Genomic DNA, 24,921 nt, shown 5'->3' with positions numbered 1-24,921 from the left:
ATGGTGGTTGTGGTGTTTTAAGTGATCTACGAATGTGGAATGGTGTGGTTCATACTTCTATATGGACTCAGAGTAACAATTAACATACCGTATTATTTACTCATCTAAGGACGACAGGAGTGCAAAAACTGAAAACCTTACCACTGTGCCCCTTTGTTAGTTTCTTCAGTATTTAAACTTGGTCAGTTCTTTCTGATGGTTCAGGGATATACTTCTGTGATATTTATGCATGGACTGGATCTGGAAACATTTAGCCTCAGAGTGTAGTTCATTGCTGTTATGTTAGTTTCATGGCTTCACGCTTTCTGCAAGTGTCGCTCTTCCCCCTGTCTTCGCTAGAGCTCTGCACCAGAGGCGCTCGGCCCTCGGTGCTCGGCTGGCTGGAGTGTGCTCCAGAAACGACCACTGGACCGGATCGGCCCATCGAGCCACCCAGACGCTGACCAGGAGGCCAGTGGGTGAGTACGAGCGCACCCCACGAGCGATGTGCCACTACTGACACGCTTCTCCGAGCACCGGGGAACCCGTTACGAGTGACGTCAGCGGCCACGTGACCGCCGCTCTCTCCAGGGAGCACGACTGGAGGCCGCCTCAGTGCCGACTTGGATTCCGGAGTGTGATGTCGGGTGTCGCGGTCTCGCGGCTGTAGCGCTGTGCGGGCATCTCTGTTGTTATTGTTGTTACCGTTGTTGTTGTTGTTCTCGTGGTCTTGTGGCGACCGCCGCCTCGCCATGGTGCATAGCCCGGACGCCCACCACCGTCCTTCGACGCTATTGGCGGCCTATTTGCCGCTGCTGCTGCTGCTGACCTCTGGCGAAGGCGCCGGCGTCGCGACGCCTCAAGGTGGGTACCGTTCGCTGTCGAGTGTGCAGGGCCTGACTCGCTGTCCTCAGGAACGCGCTTCTACTTTGCTAACCACCTGTCATTCAATTCCGAGTCCAACATGTTTCCTGTCTTCCAGCCAAAGAGATGTGTACTGATTTCCTCGAGTACAAGTGAGTTGTGCCCGCACATAAATAGAGCAGATGAGGTGGCTCAATCGCCATAAAGATCTTTACACCCACAAACTACCACAAAATCCGCGGCAGTGGAGAATGGCGTGGTGTCAGAGGCGCGAGAGGGTTCACATCGTCATCTGACCATTCCCATTTGTGTCTCCCAGCTATTTCCTTAAATTACTCTAAGCGAATGCTACGATGATATCTTAGAAAACATTACGGTCTATATCCTCTCTCAACTTCGTTCAGTCCGATTCATCTCTAACACCTCAATGTAAGAGCGTGTAACCCCTAGAAAAAAATCATGAACTTTAGATATCGGTACCTAATTCGCACCCGGCGTCGCCATACAGGCAGACCTATCAGTTCAGTATCAGTATGATGAGAAGGCGAAACATGTAATAAGTACTGACTAGCAGCGGATGTAACCAGAAGCATTTGCCATGAAATTTCACAACTGTGTCGCTGTTCGCTGCTCTCCTCTTTGCAACTAAAAATTTCATATCGGTCTGCGTTCAAATACCTTTCAATAGCGTTACACCTTTAGCTTACGACTTTTTCCTCGCGTTACCAGGCAATGTCAAAAACAGCTAAAAACATATTCACATGTATATGAGCGTTACCTTGGCGATACTAAAATAATATGTACGAATGTCATACAAACTGCACTCTTTTAGTTACGCACATGTTTGTTATTAGATACATATTGTAAAGTAATAACATTAATATGCTTACTGCTTAATAAACACAGTTATTCAGCAATTTTGAGTTTCATTTTTGTGCCTCGTTTCCTCTACCAGCTTACACGGAACTAGCATGAGTGGTACCCCTTTCCTTCCCTCCACTCCCCCCCCCCCCCCCCCCTCCTCCTTTCCCAAAGCTCAGATCCTGGACACACTCTTCTTGACTCATAACTACTTGTGGCCTTAAGGCTACGTCAGGGTACTGTGTCTGTGAGGAATAATTAGTTATTTGTATTTTCTGCTAGCAGTCACTTTTATTTGCTTTTATTTTTAATTTAACAAAATTCAAAGCGTTTCGAGAATATTCTGCTCATATTCAGACGTTTATACATAAAGAAAATCGTACTTAAAATTAAAAAGGCTTAAACTAATCCACACCAGCAGCGAACAGTACACGAAAAGTCATATCGATGGTAGGAAATGAAAACTTCGTAACTCCATTTTGTTATGAAACTTCCTGGCAGGTTAAAACTGTGTGCCAGACCGAGACTCGAACTTGAGACCTTTGCCTTTCGCGGGCAAGTGATACAGATAATGTTGCTACTTGTGTAATTATATAGCAAAATTCTAGTTATTGACAGATTTGAGAAATCCATGCACTTTCAAATTTCTATTTGGTGAATTGAGTTACTGCCTACTGGAATTAGAGGTTTTCGCAGACAGACGGAGTTGGGAAATTTTCACTGCCTACCATCGACATCTTAATTTATTTTACGACGTTTTATTTTTAGGTAACAACTTTCTGTGTGTATAAACAGCTAAAGTTTAGCAGAACACACTCGAAACGCCTTCCAATAAGTTAAACTAAACATTACAAACAAATAACAGTGACTGTTAGCAGAAAATGCAAATAGTTAATCACTCTTGCCTCAGTATCAACAGAACTAATCCCGAACCCGCCTCTCCTTTTCGTAATCACCCTACTTAACATCTCCAAAGTTACACTATGCAGATCGCTGTAAGTTAAGAGGCAGAAGGCACTGATCATTCATTACTGCATTTGTTAACGTCCCTCTTGTTTGGGCTTGAAGGAATTGTCATTTAACTGGTCCTGTGCGAGCTGTTAGCAGTCGCGCGCTACCTCCGCTGCCTCTACGAGGCCGATGCGTGGGGCACTGAACAGTATACGAAAAATATGGCATGAAAACTGCGGCCTGGAATTTTCTAAGTAGATTTTCCCGGCGTGTTAGACTTCTTTCTTATTGTGCCTCTCAACTGAACTCTTGCAGCTCGTCTGTTACAACGTTTTCCTTACACTTGCTCAGGTTCAAAAAAATGGTTCAAATGGCTCTGAGCACTATAGGACTTAACTTCTGAGGTCATCAGTCCCCTAGAACTTAGAACTACTTAAACCTAACTAACCTAAGGACATCACACACATCCATACCCGAGGCAGGATTCGAACCTGCGACCGTAGCGGTCGCGCGGTTCCAGACTGTAGCGCCTAGAACAGCTTGGCCACCGCGGCCGGCTGGTCAGGTTCCTCTGCTAGTGTAACGCAGATGCAAAACGGGCTGTGTTTCTCTGCGAGTGCAGAAGATAGTACCCTTCATATAAATTACACTTGTCATCCAAAATTAATGTCTTTCACGACCCGCTGAAAACATGCTAATTCTTCTTTAATACATATATAGATTTCATATATGCTATAAATACTGAGTAACAAGCCGCATTTGATTCCGAAGTATCCTGGTTTATAAAATACTGGTCGAGACAGATTACGTACGTAGACAGAGGGCCTCTACGGAAGCTTTCCGCTTCTTCTGTTTGACTATACATCATCTCACCGCAGATGTCATTAGGAGATGATGAGGTGGCGTACTTTGGAGCCAATTTGGAGAAGGGATAGCCTGTGTACTCGATGGAAGAACATCCAGCAATTTACGAAAACCACGCAGACTCAGAGTCAGCCAATCAAAACAGTCAGTCCCCCAGAGTGAGTGGAGTGTCGGTAGCCGCAGTATCAGCATGCGCGGTCACTGAAATGGCTACAAGGTACTGCGCTGTTCGAGTAGCAGCATCCAGGTGGCAAAGAAAGGCAGTCGAAAACCTGCCAACAGTGCTTCTCGGTTGAAATCCTACAGCACATCAGTTACTGACAACTTTGCCCATCACTTTGACGAAGAATGCCAAATGTCCTCATCGTTTCGGATAGCTCGTGTTGCCCAGGAAGAAAAAAAGTTACATTACCAAAGATGATTACATTCACTGTAGATGAGAAATTTTGAAATATTCAGGGATTCAACATTAATATTACCACTGGAGAATATATGGTGGCGTGCTATCATGCTATCAGCAAATTCCAGTATCATATCTTCAAATTAATATTCACTGCAATAATTTGGGTAATCACTTATTAACTTATTAAGGTTGTTTTCACATGTGAAAAAAAAGTTCACATCGTACAATTTGTCTTTTCCACTGCACTAACATTACTTTCCTGTCATATTAGCCGGCCGCGGTGGCCGTGCGGTTCTGGCGCTGCAGTCCGGAACCGCGGGACTGCTACGGTCGCAGGTTCGAATCCTGCCTCGGGCATGGATGTGTGTGATGTCCTTAGGTTAGTTAGGTTTAAGTAGTTCTACGTTCTAGGGGACTTATGACCTAAGATGTTGAGTCCCATAGTGCTCAGAGCCATTTTAGCCTGTCATATTAGCCGAAGACGTCCGCACAACAGAGTAATATTTATGAGTTGGATTACCGTCTAAGATGGAAACAGTCACATGTTACCGTGTGATTGTATGGGATATTCCGAAAGAATACCTTGAAGCAGAAACATCTTCTATTTTTAACAGTTGCTGAAAAACAGCTTTTGTGAGGTGTTTTTTGCAGGACACACACTTGTGAGTGTGAGAATATTAACATTAGTGGACAATAATTTTCATTGTCGCTTCTCAGTCAAACGTTAATGGGGTTTCATTGGGTTCAGTCCCTGTTTGTCCAGTTATTTTAGGTAACGGTCCTACCGGGACACTATTTAACATATCTATAGAATTTATTACCTAAGTACTTGAAGGATGTTCCTTCTGCAACTAAGACTGGTATTCATTTACTACCAAATGGAATCTCATCACATTCAGCCCGATCTGCAGAATATTATCTCACTTCAACATGCCATGGAAATTCGACCTATTGCTGCAATACTGCTGCGTTTCCGCCAAGGTTATCCGACCTTCCTGCACTTCATTATTATCTGCGAGGTTGGTTAAAGGCCAAAACCTAGAGGCAGAAAGTTCAGTCAAAAGTAGTATCAAAGGGTTATGTTAATGTTAAAAAAAAGTTGTGGACAACAGCTCTAGTCAGCGGAAGCACGCTTAAGTGGGTCAAAAATCAGGGAGACATTTTGATCAGGTTTGCAAGAGAAATTAACAATAAAGCACAGCAAGTAACAGTCTATGGATTCACTATCCACTCAACTGTTCCCGTTTTTCATACAGATACACATAGGTTTTTGTAAAGTGTTTTCTCCTCAGAAATATCTCTACTACTGTTTCTTTGTGTTCATCGTCGTCGTCGGTTGTATAAGCTTCAGTCCCCCTTAAAACAACCCGTCCGTAGAGTAGAAAGAGTTTTCGTTAATTGTCTGTCAAGAATCTCGGGTTTAGGAAAAAATTCAGGTTACTGAACGGTAACCACTGATTTATTTCCAACCTCAGCAAGATCAGAGTCTAAGACAGAACTAATACTAAAAATTCCCTCACGTATCGAAAGCACAAGTAAAATGAGTATCCATGGTTAAAAGTGGATAATTAATGCTTTCATCAGCCTAGATCAGACACAGATAGCTTCTCTCATTATGCACAATGACCTCTAACGTGGCTTTTGCTATGAATTTTTAAATTGTAGCAGGCAACGACTATCGTGCACAATGGGAATGATTCCTCACAAAAATACAGTGCTAAATAGGGAAGCAATTGCAAAGAACAGAATACGCAAAGTGTACCTCAAAAATGATTGGTAATACACGACAGAACCGTCCAAACTACAGAAAGAATAAATACGGCATTCACACATTGCCTTTCCACACTTACAAACGCCGATTGTATTACTTCACAAATAGAAAACCTCTCTAGCACTTTGGCTAAGGGATACGAACATTATGCTTGCGGTCGAAAACACATCAGTGGCTCTGCCAGCGACAGCTGTTTTCAGTGTGACAGTTTAATCTTATTTGTTCCGCGCGCGCGGAACATTCATTGTGGTAAACTTCGGTTCGTGCCTGCCCTTCGTGTGTGGAATGTTCTGCAATCTGTTATGTCTAATGGACACCATTCAGGCTCTGGTTAACTGTGTTAAGGCTTTTGGCACTTGTTACCTCCTCATATTGTTTGTAAGTCCTCTGAAATGAGTTGAAGTTTTGTGACGTTGCTTTGATAGTGTGTTGACAATCTATAAAGGAGATGCCGTGCCATACTTCACCGCCAGTCCACTATTAGAGGTTAACGTAGTTGTCCGTAGACAGAAATGACTGTAACAGCACATGCAGAAGAAAGAAGTTATATTTGAACACATTGACTTTTTACGATATAAGGTTATTTTGTTACGTTCATGAACAATAAATGACAAATTTTTGCTTTTTAGTATTGCTTTGTTATTGTTGTTTTCTTTTTCAACTCAGTTTCCTGTTTAAATCCCTTGTAATTGTATGGTACGTTACCGTCGACCACAAAATCATACTACACTTTTTTATTTGTTTACATTTTAATGTTACAGTTATCTACATTTCTGAGATTCTCTCTTGCACAGAGAATTTGAAAAGTTTAAGAATATCGCATTTAAGATTTTTGTGTACACCATCACAAACTGTGAGACACAAATATGTAATCAGTTTAGTACAGGTTTAGGAGAACATTACGGTATAAATTTTAATTTTCTTTCCACGCGTATTTCCTTAAGCCCTTCCCAATTATGATTTCGATTTACACGAAGTATTTTCACCCTCTTAAATCATAGTGTTCTGTTCCATAGCTTACATGCCTCACGTAATAGAGCAGTTAGAGCTCTAGATATGTCTTCGACAAGATATGTTGCTACATTAATTAGTAAAAGTACAGCGAGCAGATTTTAAATCTCTAAGCACCACAAAACGGTCGTCATTAGGGGTGATGGCTTTAGTCTGCATGCTGTGATATTTCACCTAAATAGATATCTACGCTAGAAGCTACACTATATCAATTGATGGCAGTACTACCTAGGCGTTGATTAAGAAGCACACAGACTAACAAATAAGAAGCTCTTAGAGCATAAACGCCGTCACCGCTTGTTTGACTTGTTATTTGTGGACTTGACTAACAAAAGAAATTGTGCCACGTGATACTAATATATGAAAAAAGCTTGTAAATAACGTCTGATATATAATGTTAACACGTCTTTGAATTCTGGAAGCTGACAGACGAGCATATATAAACCATCGCATTTTTAATGCCAGTGCATTATGGAGAATAAAAGCTGTATCTTCTGTGAGTCATGCAGCTAGCAGCCACTGATCGACATAGGTGTCGATAGACGAATATAAGTATCGAGACACATCCCTCTATCCGTGCTGTACCATGAAGATCTATCTATCACTGTGATGTTATAGGTATCAATTTAAGTATGACGTTTCATGTAATATTGTATATTTAACGGATCCCCCGTACAGTGACAGTTTCTAGCGTGCTCCAGGGAAGAACGCCTGTCCCCTAATGTAACAGGATCTAATTCCGATGCTGGAAGATCCTTTCATCACCAGGAGATGAGTATGTTGAGATAGTGTGAAACGTGCTGAACTCAGAAATATTTCGATAATTGGTGCCTAAGTGTCTTCTGCTTATGAAAAGAGACGAGGATCGTATAGTCTCAGTCATGGATGCAAAGACGATGCGAGGTCAGTGGGGTTTCGGAAGCGACAGCAATGCCGTAATCGAGAAGTATATTGTTTGTGCAGTCGGAGGAAGCAGTAGTGGACACTTCGATAAGTTGTTTCTCAAGAATAATGTAGGCCATGTGGCAACTGGCATTACAGGTTTTCGCAATCCAAACACTATAGATCGCTAACATAAAAGATCATTTCACCTCACTACATGCACTGTATCTTCGTATAATATAGACACATCAAAAAAAGTCTTGCATCTCCCCGGCTCCCAGAACTCCTGAAGATAGAAGTTGGCTGTGCATGTTGTATCACAAACACAGTCCCATTGACTATAAAGAGATGTCACTAAACCCGCCCAAATATGTAAATAACTATGCATGAGCAGCGCCTATTAGACGGAGAGGGTCAGATAGCAGATCTGGTCCAGTTATTCCACCTGGAAGTAGGCACACGGCTCGTGTTGTCTGTAGTTCAACTGTGCCTAGACGGTCAATACCGCGTCCGCATTGTTACCTTGTGTCACGAAGGGCTCTCAACAAGGGAAGTGTCCAGACCGAGACTTAACAGCAGTAAGCAGATTCTGTTGGGTGTGGGTTGCATCAGATACGTAGAGGTGAAGGGACTTCGGACTGAAGACTGCAATAGCAGCTAGAAGGAGTGTGGCGGCCAGCGAGCCACAGCAGGAGACAGAGGGGGCAACGCTCTCGCCGGTCCACTTTCTGGCAGCCAGCAGCAGCTGCCGCAGCGTGCGGCAGGCGACGGCCGACCGCGGCGCGTGACGTGACTGGCGTGAGGCATCGGCGGCGGCAGCGCGCCAGCCGGCGGGCACCGGCCTGCTGCAGGCGCCTCTGTACAGGCCACTGCAGCTGCCGCCCACGCGCTAATGTTCCACCAAAAACTTCCGGAAAATAAATATGCAACGCATTTTACGTATCAGGCGTACTCATTCCAACCAGTAACTCAGACCCGTTAGCACCTATCAATTTAATACTCAAAAACACATCCACCGTACGGAATTTGCGTAGCTCAAACGCCTGTAGTTCCTTTAGCTGCACAAAACCATCCAGAGTTATAGCGGATGCACACGTTAGCTGTTGCCTGATTCAGTGCAGCAGTATCTGATGAAGTGTGATACAGTTTATGGAATTTGTTCCCGCGCTAAAACAATAAAGTACAGAATAGTTATCCGCCTACACACTAATGCTGCAGTATGTGATTCGAATGTGACGGATTCGAATTTCTGTGCAGTCTCACAGTCACGTTAGACGAAGTGTCATATGATAACGGCTACATCTTTGTTCGGAATGACACATAGTCAGTAGGTGATTTCAAGCGAAATTTATCCACCTCCAGTCTAAACAAATCATTTCCAGACCTGAAAGGATGTGGAGAAGGAACAAGAGGAGCAGTTAAAGTTTGACATCCCGTCGACAACGAGCACAAGTTCGGATTAGGGAAGGAAATCGGCCGTTCCCTTCCAAAGGAACTATCCCGGCATATGCTTGAAGCGATTTAGGGGAAATCACGGAAAGCCTAAATCAGGACGGGTGGAAGCGGGTTTGAATTGTCGTCCTTCCGAATTCGCTCGACCTGAGAGTTGACCATGTAAATGGGTACTTAGTTACGCACTTACTGATGATAATTTTTCTCAATAGAAAAATGCAGTCAACCAATAGTGAGAGAAGTGAGAGAAATGAGAAGGAGAGAACAGGAAAAGGATGTGAAGTAGGACAAACAGAGAGGATGAGTAACAGAGAAAGAGAAACGCTGACTTTACAAGACAGCTAGCAACATGCGTTGCTTCGCACGGGTAGCACTAAATATCTATGGCCAGACGACTTGTTGATGTATGGGTAACAAATTATATACAAAAACCTTCTTCTTGAATCAGTCTATCTATTAGTGACAGACATATCAAAATCTCTACAGTAGTTCCTGAGATTAGCCTTCACATGAAGACAGAAGAAAGCGACAGGGGGCCTTACTTTAGTAACATGTAAAGATCTATAAACAATGAATTTCTTCTGGCTGGCATAGGCCTATAACAAAATACTCACATGCGCAATTGAACACTTGCCTCGTGCAGTGTAACGCCCCCTTTAAACTGCTGACATGGTGTGCACTCCACGAGACATTTAAAGTGTTAGGGAGCCATCCTGATACAGCAGCTGTTTACTGAGCATGGTCAGAACCCATCTCGTCCTGCGACGTCCCAGGTATTCTCATTAGGACTGACATCATGGAGTACCACGTAAACTCCCTCAAGCCCGTCGTTTCTTCCTCGAACCATCAATTTATTATGCTGGTTGGTTGGTCTGGGGGAGGGGAGCAAACAGCGAGGTCATCGGTCCCATCGGATTAGGGAAGGACAGGGAAGGAAATTGGGCGTCCCCTTTCAAAGGAACCACCCTGGAATTTGCTTGTAGCGATCTAGAAAAATCACGGAAAACCTAAGCCAGGATGGCCGGACGCGTGTTTGAACCGTCGTCCTCCCGAATGCGAGTCCAGGGTGCTAACCACTGCGCCACCTCGCTCGGTCACAATTTATTAACGATGGGGTCTTGTCGTGTTGATGGTAAGGTCATCTGAGAGTGTTTCAGGTCAACGAAAGACTGCACGTGATTGGAGAGTAGATTTCGATATCTTCTCGTGGGAGATGATAACGAACATATCAGACAACCGTTTCAGCTCGTGACAATACGCTCCACCACATATCTAAACAATGCGCTGCTCGCAGTCGACCTCATCCACATCGGCCTGTACCAACGTGTATCAAACTCATATTTCCTCAACTTGGAGAGTCTAATGACAGTGAAGCCATACCAGTGTTTAGATCTGTGCCCTGTGGTGCTCAGTGAGTAGAAGAGCGCCTGTGCAACGGTGGCCTCTTCCCTATAGAGAAGAGGTTGTTCTGGGTGACAAGGCTACTGTTCTTACCTAGTGCTGGATTGGCCAGTGATTTACTAGACTGTGAGCCATGTGTCCCTGATACATTTCATCGTAGTCGTCAGCGACAACTATCCTCAATATCGTTTGGCGTACTGCAATTAATTTTAGCAGGGCTGGTTCTGACGAATCGAAGCATCCACAGTACGTCCTTGACGCGATGAGACGTGATGATGATGATGTTTGGTTAGTGGGGCGCTCAACTGCGCGGTCATCAGCGCCCGTACAATGTCCCAATCAAGCAACGCTAGCCACTAGACTATTTGTCTGATGCCTACTATGTGCCTGCGAACGCTTGCGATGATATCGTGCATGTTGGCACAACATTTACTCGATTTTATGGCCGACGACCAGAAAAGATTCTTATGATATCCCAGTCATATGATGTGCCGGACTATTTCATTCGCCATTACGATAGGTGTGCTCTCTCTCCTACAGAACTGGTATTTCTTATTTAGTAAGTCAGGAGTGTACTCTTATTTTTGTGTCTTATGTCTATATCTCACATAAAAATTTGTTTCTGAAATTTTATAATTAACTTCTCGGAGCTGTTCAACTATTTCTCTCAAACCGCTGTCAGTTTATGTTGTCCTTTCATACTATACTTCAAAAATGGTTCAAATGGTTCTGAGCACTATGGGATTTAACATCTGAGGCCATCAGTCCCCTAGAACTTAGAACTACTTCAACCTAACTAACCTAAGGACATCACACACATCCATGCCCGAGGCAGGATTCGAACCTGCGACCGTAGCGGTCGCGCGGTTCCAGACTGAAGCGCCTAGAACCGCTCGGCCACAGCTGACGGCCATACTGTACTGATTCAATGACTGCATAAAGTAAAAGTCATCTGTGCTTATTTCCTGGCTATATATAAACATCCCTGTAAACTGAGCCTCACAGGGGTTCCACATTCTCGACCAATATTCTGTGACAAAGCGACAACTGTTACTACTGAGCTCATAGAGTATCTTGTGAACAGATACACTATTACTTCCACCTGAAAAACTCTGCTACCGAACGAAGTGGCGCTGTGATTAGCACACTGGACTCGCATTGTGGAGGACGGCGGTTCAAACCCGCATCCGGCCATCCTGATTTAAGTTTTCCGCGGTTTTTTAAGATCATTTGAGGCAAATTCCGGGATGGTTCCTTTAAATGAGCACGGCCGACTTCCTTTCCCATTGTTCCCTAAACCGATGTGACCGATGACCTCGCAGTTTGGTCCCCTCCCCCAAATGAACCACCCAGCTAAACCCTCCACTCATGTCTCTCGCAAGACTGTGCGTAATATAAGATAGTGTCAACATAAACGTTAGCTGGAACACCACAGTGCCTTACTAGTTAAGGACTTATTCCAGGTGACATGCAGTGATCTTATTCCAGTATGGCAACCGTACTAGTCAACTAATTGTAGGAAGGCCTACAGCTCAAACAAGCGTCCTAGACGATGGAAAAACTGGTGTTTTTCTCACACATGAAGTATTGTTGGACGTGAAGGTTCTACATCTACATCTACATCTACATCCGTACTCCGCAAGCCATCTGACGGTGTGTGGCGGAGGGTACTTTGAGTACCTCTATCGGTTCTCCCTTCTATTCCAGTCTTGTATTGTTCGTGGAAAGAAAGATTGTCGGTATGCCTCGGTGTGGGCTCTAATCTCTCTGCTTTTATCCTCATGGTCTCTTCGCGAGATATACGTAGGAGGGAGCAATATACTGACTCCTCGGTGAAGGTATGTTCTCGAAACTTCAACAAAAGCCCGTACCGAGCTACTGAGCGTCTCTCCTGCAGCGTTTTCCACTGGAGTTTATCTATCATCTCCGTAACGTTTTCGCGATTACTAAATGATCCTGTAACGAAGCGCGCTGCTCTCCGTTGGATCTTCTCTATCTGTTCTATCAACCCTATCTGGTACGGCAAGTCTCTGAGAAAAAGACTCACCAGTGATCCCTCCCTGGAAATTTACTAGTGAATTCAAAAAGTGTCTGGCAAAGTTTCGTGTTTCTGACCATTTTTTTATTTTTAGGCATCCATGTTAGTCTTTCTGATTTTCCTTTTTTTTTTTAAGTTACTGTGATGAGAGTGCAATCTCAGCGGCCATTTGCACAGCTAGGTGCACTGTTTCCTAAAGGCACCGCGACGACGTCGACTAGGTATGGTTGCACTACCTGCGAGTGGCGCGTCTGCCAAGTGGTGTGCTTTAACAGAGCTCCAGGACAGGGAAGGAGAGTGCCCTAGCCGCCTCCCACGCCGCGTCCTCGCCCTGCTGCGGCCCGGCTGCTCGCCTATCCTTGAAGACGTGCGTCATTAGGGTCAGGGGAAAGGGCAGGCGTAGAGCCAGCGCAGACAGTCGGCAGCCGCATAGCGGCACAGCGCTCCGTTTGGTGTAACAGTGTACGCAAACGCACGCTGTGTCGAGCTACAGATGAGGCTGCGGGGTAGGGTGGGGGGCGGGGGGGGGGGGGGGGGGGGAGAGAAGTGGAATCACTCCAGCTGGGAACGCCAGGCCTAGCTACAACAACGAGAACAAAATTCTGTACCAGCTACAGTGATTGAAACTATACAGTATTCAGAACTGTACGCATCAGTCGAATGGTGTGCTGTAATGTAACATTGCGAGGTCTGGCCACTCACAGTGACATCGATACGTTTAATTATTTACTAAAATATTGAGAGCCGATTATGATACGTCACGACTACGAGTGATAAATATGTAGTGAGAATTAGAAATTTGCGCAACAGAACTCGATACCTCCTTTATGCGAGCTGTCGCCTTTACCTTTAGGTTATCGAAGCAAGCTTTACAATATGACTGACTTTCATTATAACATATGGGATCAGTACCTTTGAGGAAATAGATTTTAGTAGAAGACCGTTCGTCGTCCTGCCACAAGGGCCGTAGAAGAATTGGCCTCACTGAAATAAAATAAAATGGACAGAGACGTTTAGATACTGATGGCAAAAAGCAGGAAATCGGGGTTCGAGGCCTGGACTGGCGCCTAGTTTAAATTTGCACAACATATTCATAACAATGCAGGTCCCACATTTATAGACAGCCTTTGCTGATACCAATTGACGTCACTGCATCTTTCATGATTTCAGTGCCATTGATTCCGTCCACTTCATTTCAATGCGTTTCATTCAGTCCATACTACTCATGAATAGGTCATTCCTACATTCTTATGTAGTCTATATTGCACGAGGTTGCGTATTTTTACGAAAATACATTCCGGGCCAACTAAAGCATATCTTCCCCCGTCCAAACAGATTCTCTCTCTCTCTGCCTATCTACCTCCATCTCCCTGTATCTCCTCCTCTGTTTGTCTCTCCCCCTCTCTTTTTCTCTTCCTCTTTTTCGGTGTTAAAAGAGTCCGTGCCACTTTGTGTAAAGAGTGTGGAAGGAAAAATCCTGTAGTTTTCTGAGTGTACCCGTGACATGTTTGCAGTATTACAGCATCCAAAGAAAAAAAGTTAAATAATTATTCACGAATGGTAACCAATAATTTTAAAATAGAGACCAATACCAGACTCAGGTCAGCTACAGGCCGAATACATAAAGTGAAACTTGAGTTTCTTCTCCCGCAAAAATTGTTCAAATCGTCTGAATGCAGGTGGGTGACGTCTTTGATACGTGACGATATTTCGACAGATGAACATCCTATCATTTTCAAGCCACAAATGCAACCACTTCTGTGAGTAAACAGATGGAATTCCGATGGTCATCCCTCTGTTCCCTGTTAGTGCTAATATGTGTATGGGAGACTTGAAGGAACCTGCCACGGAATAGGCGGCATTGAAACCTGTCGGTTTGTTTTAGATACGTAGGCGATACTTTTGTTCTGACAATGAGAGTTTGATCAGCTTTTTGGAACATCTGAATTCAATTCATCCAAATATCTGCTTCACTACGGAGGTGGAAAGGGAGGGCTATCTTCCTTTGCTTGCTGTGTTGGTCGACAGGAAGATTGACGATGCGTTGGAACAAAGCGTCTGTAGGAAGCCAGATCAACGTAGTCAGTATCTTCAGGTTCAGTTGTCACCATCATCCCCAGCGTGAAGGGATACTTTGTATCTTGGTTCGTAGGGACCACGCCATCTCAGACAGTGAAAGATTTTCAGCTGAGTTAGCCCTCCTCGAGGTCATCTTGATGAAGGATGGTTGTAGGGAAAAACAGATCTGACCAATCGTGAATAGATTAAATTACAAAAATAAAGAGGTGACACGTAATTCTACAACCTTTCTTAACTTACAGAAGTGGTATTTCAAAGCGGATTGATCGTATTCTGCGGAAACACAGGTATGAAGTGTGTTGTTCTACCACAATTAGATTATGGCCCTTTAACGATGTGCAAAGGATGGCTTTGGTTTGCTTAAGATGTGTGCCACCGTATCCCTTGCAGTTTTGTCATGTCAAACATTGAGCAGACCACCATAATCGTGGAGGCCAGGGGTATTGAGCATAAGCGTCATGCGCTCTTACAAAAGAGCAAATCGGCTATTGCAGAACATTGCCTTGATACCGGCCATGTTCTGGAGTATAACAGCACCGAGATTGTGGGGTGCACTTCCAGCTCTTGGGATAGTGTTATTAAGCAAGTTATTGAGATTAAATTACTAAGTGACTTTATCAACAGAGGTAGAGGTTTTTGCTGAAACTGTCCTTGGAACCCTGTGTTGTCAGACAACAGAGAGACAGGGTTAATGGTACTTTGGTACTTCCTTACCCGACGGTAATTGGTATTACTATCGAGAAATTGTGACGTTGTGTGGTGGGTCTAGTTGCGCGTGCATATGTGTGTATGTTTTGTCTTTCTATGTGTGCCGTATTATATTTCTTGGTTGGCATACAATGATTTTAAATTTCGTTACACAGCGCACACTCTCGTTGAATTTGCGGCTTTAAAATGAAAAATAGGCGGTTATCTAAAACGTCATCCGGCTGCATTGCTTAAGGTTCTTTGTACACAGTTCATAAACTGTGACCCAGACCATCTCCATTACTAAGTGACCATCGCAGAACGCGGTACCATTTGCAGGCCTGCGTATGTACTGGCTTCCAAGGACAGCAAAAATTTTCTTTTCAGTCTTTCGCGAAATTGTTCAAAGAAATTAAAAATTTAAAATGCTGTCACAATCTAGTCAGAATGCTCTTATGTTAAAAGTTCAACACAAGAAGACAAGTGTTATAGTTGGAAACTGTATGTTTGTGTTGAGGCAGCGAAAGTGGAGGCGCGCAAATACCTGGACTTTATTCCGCCAGTATTTTAGAATGAGAGCACTTCTACAGCTACACTCTGCAAGTGTGTGGCGGAGGGTACTTTGTGTACCAGTGTCACTTACCCCTTTTCTTGTTTCTGACGCGTACGGTTAGGGTGGAAGAAAGATTGTGAGCTCGGATATCTCTAATTTCTGACATCCAATAAACTGTACACATAATTTCAAACCTTTCTTAACTTTTTCTCGCTTACACGCTTAAAGCCAGATATTTAACACAATAACTCATTTGTAAAGTAATCAGCCTTTTGAAGTTGTTTTGTACATAGGAGTTCGATTCTTTCAAGAATCGGAGGCTTGTTGTTGTATGTATGTTGTATGTTAACCGGGGACCTAGAAGCGACGGAGAGGCTCCGTCCCCGCCGCAGCCGCAGTGGACCGCAACCCCACGACGACTACCGCAGTCCACTTCACCTCTCCGCCGCCCCTGGGTTATTGTGCGGTTCGGCCCCCGGTGGACCCCCCAGGGAACGTCTCACACCAGACGAGTTTAACCCCTATGTTTGCGTGTTAGAGTAATGTGCGTGGAGAACTTGTTTGCGCAGCAATCGCCGACATAGTGTACCTGAGGCGGAAAAGGGGAACCAGCCCGTATTCGTCGAGGCAGATGGAAAACTGCCTAGAAACCACACACTAACTGGCCGTTTCACCGGACCTCGACACAAGTCCGCCGGGCGGATTCGTGCCGGGGACCAGGCGCTCCTTCCCACTCCGGAAAGCCGTGCGTTAGATCGCTCGGCTAACCGGGCTGGCATCGGAGGCTTACTGGTAGGCTGTAAAATGGAACCGTGCAACCTGGAGCGAGAAAAGTTGTTTGGAAGTTAATGGGAGAAAGGCAGGGCAGCGCACGGGGAAAGGCGCGGAGACGAGTGTTGCGCAGAGCGCTGCCGTGGGGCGAGGGCCCAGTGGGTGGCGTGGGTGGCGTGGGTGTCGTGTCCACGCGGCCGAGTGCTCGGCGTCGCTGCTACGGGACAGGCACAGCCACCGAGGCTCAAGTGGCGGCCGCGCTCACCCAGGTGGGGCGCCACATTGACAGCGACCCAAAGCACTGTTTGCTTAATGCAAAGTAACTGCTGTGAGGTCGGTAACAAAGAGCGGCACTAAAGTTCTCTGAGCTCTAGAAACGGATGCATGCCGGAAGACGATCCTGGATCTCAAACTTTAAACGATGGTTTTGTATACCCAGAAATACACTCCTGGAAATGGAAAAAAGAACACATTGACACCGGTGTGTCAGACCCACCATACTTGCTCCGGACACTGCGAGAGGGCTGTACAAGAAATGATCACACGCACGGCACAGCGGACACACCAGGAACCGCGGTGTTGGCCGTCGAATGGCGCTAGCTGCGCAGCATTTGTGCACCGCCGCCGTCAGTGTCAGCCAGTTTGCCGTGGCATACGGAGCTCCATCGCAGTCTTTGACACTGGTAGCATGCCGCGACAGCGTGGACGTGAACCGTATGTGCAGTTGACGGACTTTGAGCGAGGGCGCATAGTGGGCATGCGGGAGGCCGGGTGGACGTACCGCCGAATTGCTCAACACGTGGGGCGTGAGGTCTCCACAGTACATCGATGTTGTCGCCAGTGGTCGGCGGAAGGTGCACGTGCCCGTCGACCTGGGACCGGACCGCAGCGACGCACGGATGCACGCCAAGACCGTAGGATCCTACGCAGTGCCGTAGGGGACCGCACCGCCACTTCCCAGCAAATTAGGGACACTGTTGCTCCTGGGGTATCGGCGAGGACCATTCGCAACCGTCTCCATGAAGCTGGGCTACGGTCCCACACACCGTTAGGCCGTCTTCCGCTCACGCCCCAACATCGTGCAGCCCGCCTCCAGTGGTGTCGCGACAGGCGTGAATGGAGGGACGAATGGAGACGTGTCGTCTTCAGCGATGAGAGTCGCTTCTGCCTTGGTGCCAATGATGGTCGTATGCGTGTTTGGCGCCGTGCAGGTGAGCGCCACAATCAGGACTGCATACGACCGAGGCACACAGGGCCAACACCCGGCATCATGGTGTGGGGAGCGATCTCTTACACTGGCCGTACACCACTGGTGATCGTCGAGGGGACACTGAATAGTGCACGGTACATCCAAACTGTCATCGAACCCATCGTTCTACCATTTCTAGACCGGCAAGGGAACTTGCTGTTCCAACAGGACAATGCACGTCCGCATGTATCCCGTGCCACCCAACGTGCTCTAGAAGGTGTAAGTCAACTACCCTGGCCAGCAAGATCTCCGGATCTGTCCCCCATTGAGCATGTTTGGGACGGGATGAAGCGTCGTCTCACGCGGTCTGCACGTCCAGCACGAACGCTGGTCCAACTGAGGCGCCAGGTGGAAATGGCATGGCAAGCCGTTCCACAGGACTACATCCAGCATCTCTACGATCGTCTCCATGGGAGAATAGCAGCCTGCATTGCTGCGAAAGGTGGATATACACTGTACTAGTGCCGACATTGTGCATGCTCTGTTGCCTGTGTCTATGTGCCTGTGGTTCTGTCAGTGTGATCATGTGATGTATCTGACCCCAGGAATGTGTCAATAAAGTTTCCCCTTCCTGGGACAATGAATTCACGGTGTTCTTATTTCAATTTCCAGGAGTGTATTTCGTACATACAGTTAGAGAAGGGTGAACTGACAAGGAAATTTCCCAGTCCACGACACACACACTGCTGCAAGACTGATAAGGGAACACTCCAGTACGACTGCGCTCCATTGCTCAGGAGTTGTCGCTGAACAACAACGAGCCGTGCTCCACAGACGATATGAAAGGGATTTACACTTCTGTAGAATAATCATAAAAGATATCACTACCTCTGCAGAAGAAACAGTATCTTCTGTATGCCGACCCTGGTGGAGCGAGCATGGTGTAAGGTGAAACTAGCCCGCCCGGTTAGCCGAGCGGTCTAACGCAGCCAGCATGGTAGCGCAGCGTGTTCGGTCAGAGGGTTATCTCTGCCCTCTGTAGTAAAAAACTGAGTCAACGGCTCAACACTGAACTTGAACGGGTGTCGTGGGACATACGCACCGAACAAATGCAACGAACAATATCGAACAAAAAAAAAAGAAAAAAAACGCGTGACTTTCCGGGGGCGGTTTTCCATCTGCCTCGGCGAATTCGGGTTGGTTCCCCTTATTCCGCCTCAGCTACACTATGTCGGCGATTGCTGTGCAAGCAAGTTCTCCACGTACGCGTACACCACCATTGCTTTACCACGAAAACATAGGGGTTACACTCGTCTGGTGTTAGACGTTCCCTGGGGGGGTCCACCAGGAGCCGAACCGCACAATAACCCTGGGTTCGGTGTGGGGCGGCGGAGGGGTGGACTGTGGTAGTCGTCGCGGGGTTGCGGACCACTGCGGACCGAGCGAGGTGGCGCAGTGGTTAGACACTGGACTCGCATTCGGGAGGACGACGGTTCAATCCCGCGTCCGGCCATCCTGATTTAGGTTTTCCGTGATTTCCCTAAATCGCTCCAGGCAAATGCCGGGATGGTTCCTTTCAAAAGGGCACGGCCGACTTCCTTCCCCGTCCTTCCCTCATCCGATGAGACCGATGACCTCGCTGTCTGGTCTCCTTCCACAAACCAACCAACCAACCAACCACTGCGGCTGCGGCGGGGACGGAGCCTTTCCGTCCTTTCTAGGTCCCCGGTTAACTTACAGCATACAACATGAAAATACGTACCACTCGCAGTTGTAGGCTTGTACGAATCGTACTATGACTACAATTCTCTGGAGTTAAAATTGTGCTGATTGTAACAAGCAAGATTAGGGATTAACGTCCCGTCGATACCGATGTCAGTAGAGACGTAGAACATGCCCTCCTGTCCCGGCGTTCACCTGAAGTGATCAGGAAAACTAGCGGAAACCTAGATCTTGATGGTTGGACGGGGTTTAAGAGCTATCTACGTCTTTCGGAATACGAGTCCAGGCGGGAAGCCGGCCACTGTGGCCGAGCGGTTCTAGGCGCTACAGTCTGGAACCGCGCGACCGCTACGGCCGCAGGTTCGAATCCTGCCTCGGGCATGGATGGGTGTGATGTCCTTGGGTTAGTTGGGTTTAAGTAGTTCTAAGTCTAGGGGACTAATGACCTCAGATGTTAAGTCCCATAGTGCTTAGAGCCATTTGAACCATTTTTTTGAATCAGGCGGAAACATGAAGAGGTGAGATGAAAGAAGTCTATGGGAAAAAGAATGGCGATATACCTGACAGGATACAGTCCAAATTCATTACCTAACGAAAGAGAAGTGATTCCTTAAACGCTGCAAATAATATACCGTCCTCATTGCTATTAAATGCCTGGGTGACAAATCATTGTTGTGATTGCACAATAAGGTGAAGTTTACAATGAGTCAAAATACAAAAATTAATAACATAAAACGAAATAGCAACTCACACAATATAATTGGATGTCAGAGGAAAAAGTGATTTGATAAAAAAGAGATTTGATACAATTTTCTCGAGCTACCAGTCACGTCACGTCATTACTTAACCACATGACGGGCAGCACCCTCGAGAAAGTGATACTACGTAGTCGTACAAAAGGCGAATTGTTTCCCGCAAGTCTTAGTTTTGTTTTCGCTTCCCCAGAGTTAGCTGTGTTACTGTGGTGCCATTCAGTTGCTACTTTGCCCTCTACCTACGATATGCTGGTACCAGCCATAGGATCATGGAAGGCCGTAGAGAAGTTAATAAATACATTAATTTGACGTGGAACACGACCGGTCGTGCTCTAAGAAAAGGATAAATGCAGCAACTGTTGTAAAGAATGAAGTTTCTGTATAATCAAGATCTTTCACACGCGGACTCTGCAACTCAACTAAACGAGATGGAGAAAATTAAGCAAATTACATTTCTCTGCTTCAGACATTCGCAACGTAATCAGTAGCGTCTCATTACGTACACTATAGACTGTGACGAGATGTAATTGGTAGAACCACATATCTAAAAATCTCTTGAATTTTTACTGCCAGCATGCGAAATGCTACGTGCCATATCTCAGAGAGATAAAATAGAAGTGAGACTTGATACAGTTCCTCAGGTGGGACTGGAAACAAGCAGGCACATCCTAAACACGAGTGACTCACGATTTCGAACTGCCGGAGAAGCTGTGAGCGTAGCCGATGCATTACGGCCTTACGACAGAACCGTTACGGCGCCTGACGCGGCTGAAATGCCAGCGACGGAGCGGTCTCGTTGCTGAAAGATAACAAGTTAATTAAAAAGTCACGTAATAAGCTGCTACGTACAAATGAAGAAACACGCCAGACGAGGTAGCACGCAAGTTCCTGTACTGTATCCTACAGTTACGAGTACTCGGTAGCCAAAGGTAACGAAACACAACTGACATCTTTCGTACATGAAGAACAGGTCGACTTTAACTGACGATTGTACATTTTTAGAACGGAGTGGGATACCACTGAAACAACAAATAAATATCCTGAGAGAATGGCAGTCATGACTAGTTGGTCAATAGAGGCGTTTAATATCTACATCTACATCTACTTCCATACTCCGCAAGCCACCTGACGGTGTGTGGCGGAGGGTACTTTGAGTACCTCTATCGGTTCTCCCTTCTATTACAGTCTCGTATTGTTCGTGGAAAGAAAGATTGTCGGTATGCCTCTGTGTGGGCTCTAATCTCTCTGATTTTATCCTCATGGTCTCTACACGAGATATACGCAGGAGGGAGCAATATACTGCTTAACCCCTCGGTGAAGGTATGTCCTCGAAACTTCAACAAAAGCCCGTACCGAGCTACTGAACGTCTCTCCTGCAAAGGCAAGAGGTGAGGCGAATTTGAAGCTCCAGCAGAGTATTTTAGAACGTACGTTAGGACTTTTATTGTTGGCTGTTTCGTATTCAGGAATTAAAAATAATTTCTAGCCCACTTACGATACCTTGAACTCATCAAATTTGCTTCGAATACGTCATAAAACCATGTCACTGCAGCAGTGTACACCGCAACACATTATATGCACAAGCGTGGTCGTTATTAACAACGAATACATGTTTAAAATTTCCATGAGGTTCTTTGAAATAGTTAATAGATCGAATGAATTTTATTTTGAGTCAGTCCTTCTTCATTATATCTTTTCAAAAGAGGAGACAGTTTTCTGTCCTACCGACTGAAAACCAAAGAATAGGGATAAATTAAAACGCAAAAAATTGCACAACCTTCGTTATGTTCGACAGGATACTTTTAATAAGATGTGACTACATTTAACAGTATCGTTATACGAAACATAAGTTTGTGGATACAAGTTATCTTGACTCTAACACTAAATTGTAAATGAACTGGCAAACGACGAGACAATCAGTCTGAACTTCGCTCTGTTCTCGTCACCTAAGGCTTGTGAAAGACAATTTACTCTCGTTGTCTTCCAACTCTACCTTCTTTACCTCAATTTTTTACCACAGCTCGAACGGAAAGATTTAGGTGTTCCTTTTTCCCACGCGCCATTCGAGAGTGGGATGGTAGAGAAGTAGTATGAAAATGGTTCGATGAACCCTCTGCCAGGCACTTAAGTGTCAATTGCAGAGTAACCATGTAGATGTAGATGTTCCAACGACTTCAGTGTTTCCTCTCCTCTTTCTCTGAGCATGTCTCCAGTTACCTCTGGCTCCAGCGTTCCTTCTGCCTATATTGCCCTACCACCCACTCATAGTACACACTGCTGTTATAACGAGCGAAGAGGTGCAGCTGTTACCACAGAGAAGTGCGCTTCAAACTCCCGTCTGGCCATGATAATTAAGCGTTTCCATGTTACCCTAAGTAAAATGAGCCGAATATAAGAACAGTTATTTTGAAAATATTCAGCCAATTTCCTACTCCTCGTCCTTGCCATACCCTAGACCGCCATTTGTCGGGCACAGATTTTCAGTTGTCATGACGTAGATATTGCAGCAAAGAGTCAACATTTCATCCCATTGCACTTTCATCCATTTCGTTTCCATCGACTAATTAATTTCATTTCACTGCATACAATTCTGTTCAAAGACTGAGCTACCTGGAAGCCGTGTTTGACCAGAATTCAATTTATCAATGACCGTGTACCGCAGTTTCTTCCTAAAGTCACTGCTCTGCATCATTCGACCATCGTTGAGAGAACCGCGGGAACGCAGACAAATGATACATTTAGAGTAAGACTGAACTTGCCTCAGACTGTATTTAAATCATACAATAAAAAATTGAAGATCATTTAACTGCAGTCTGTGGTAAATTCATTATTATTCACAAGCATTGACCCGTTTACTGCCACTGTTACAGCCCTCAATATTGCGGCACAAACTGCCATATCGCAGTCATTCATGTGGTTATTATTATTATCGTATGCATCAATTACAGTAGTACACATTTAGCAAAACAAAGAAATATATATAAAAATGAACATGTGAAATTATATACAGTACACAAGTTTTAAAACTGCTCATACTACACTCGAATGTTGATGGACTCGGTTCAGCGGAGTGCCTCGTGCGATGCTTGATGGAGTTTCTCAGTGCCACCAGGGAAGTGTCCGATTGGACATTCATTCACAATGTGGCTCATTCTTTGGGTGTCACCACAGTCACACACACTGACACTTGAAAAGCCCCACTTGTTCATGTTGTATTTGCACCTACCCTCTTCAGTCCGATATCTGTTTAACTGCACCCACACCTCCCTTGGTTGGTGGAAGCCTGGAACTGGAACTGATGGGTTGTCTACAAGTTCGTGGTTTCGGGTTCTTGTAGCTTGCCACTCACGTTTCCACTCTGCGCCCTGGTCGAATCCTGTGGATAGCATTTGGACTCCCCATTTCATATGCTGGTCTTCTAGATTTGAAGTTGTCTCTTGCATAAAGATGACAGAAGACGACTGTAGCACTACTCGTCCCCATGTGGTAGTTTCCAGCAGTACCTCTTCGGTAACAATGGACTCCATATTCCTGTCAACTGCCTTATTTCATCCGAAATTTTATCGAATTGGTTGGGTTACTGTAATTAATGGAAACCAGTGCACATGTATGGCGAAAGAGACACGGAACACTACAATGTTTCCCAATCAGTGTTAGGCGGGACAGGTTTTCCACGAAAAACTATGAATAACATGGCGTTTTTTTCTGTCATGTTGTCGATATTAATTACTTTTTAAAATGTTATTACGGTTTCTACATTATTAATTATGATATAAAACAGGGGTAATCACTGAATAAAACAATTTATTTCCATTTAAAAAAAAATTATTAACCTTCAAAATGAACACGGTGTTCTATCAAAGTGCTAGGATTCGCAAAAAGTTTACGGTCAGAGAAAAAAATTGGGAACCCCTGGTCGAAAATCAGCTTGCCCGCGTGTCTCTTTTTGTTGACTGTCCGTAAAAACACACATGTCACTCATCTATCACTCTCCTTCGTTTTCATTACGCCCCACAAGGGGAAGGGTAAAAGATCAACACTGTTTGGAGTTCGAAAGATATTCGTATTCGGAAATAGGCTAAGTGATACATTACAGGAGAAGCAGTTCCCATCACCCGGTACTACATCGCTTGTGCAGGCCCTACACGGCCTCGCAGTATCCGCAGGTCTTAGCAGACCACATATCCCTGGTGTGAGTCCACCTCGAGGCCCCATTATTGACTGTCTGAATAGTGGCGGCACGTCGGAGTGAGGGAAGCTGTGACCCATACCACACGCCCAACGTGATATGTTTCAAACCACGACGAGTTTCTAAATACACTTTGAGTGTAGTTTATTCAGTAAAGAGAACTTCAAGCGGGATGTCAAGAGAGTGTGTGAGAGAGACGTGGAGACTTTGTAAGGGGAAATATATGAACATGTAAAATAATGCTTGAAACAATTATAGGATTTTAGCGTTAATGTACTCCTATATTTACTTCATTTTTAGTAACACACTAAGCTCCCGGTTCAGCTCTTCCGACGAAAATCACGTAGTAATTCTGTTATCTGTTTGTAAACCACTGCAAAGTTTTAGATCGTCACCAGTTACCGAAATGGTAATAACAGAATATTAGTGAATTTAAAAAAAAAGAAAAGAAACTTCGGAAAAGCTCTGAATTCTTTATTTCGTCCAACTCAAATATTTA

The 24,921-nt window shown here is 45.2% G+C and overlaps 1 protein-coding gene across 1 annotated transcript in view; it reads left to right on the top strand.

Annotated features, from left to right (window-relative positions):
• Positions 1–607: 607 nt before the first annotated feature.
• The window catches only part of LOC124609553 (sushi, von Willebrand factor type A, EGF and pentraxin domain-containing protein 1), a 540,650-nt gene continuing 516,336 nt past the window's right edge, over positions 608–24,921 (top strand). Inside the window, exon 1 of the mRNA XM_047140081.1 lies at positions 608–843. Within this exon, the coding sequence (XP_046996037.1) occupies positions 732–843 (112 nt within the window). The 5' untranslated portion in view covers positions 608–731. The remainder of the gene's footprint in view (positions 844–24,921) is intronic.

This window comes from Schistocerca americana, chromosome 1 (genome assembly GCF_021461395.2).
Source record: "Schistocerca americana isolate TAMUIC-IGC-003095 chromosome 1, iqSchAmer2.1, whole genome shotgun sequence".
NCBI lineage: Eukaryota > Metazoa > Arthropoda > Insecta > Orthoptera > Acrididae > Schistocerca > Schistocerca americana.
Note: the sequence above shows the minus strand (reverse complement) of the source record. Positions and strands in the feature narration are given on the sequence as shown.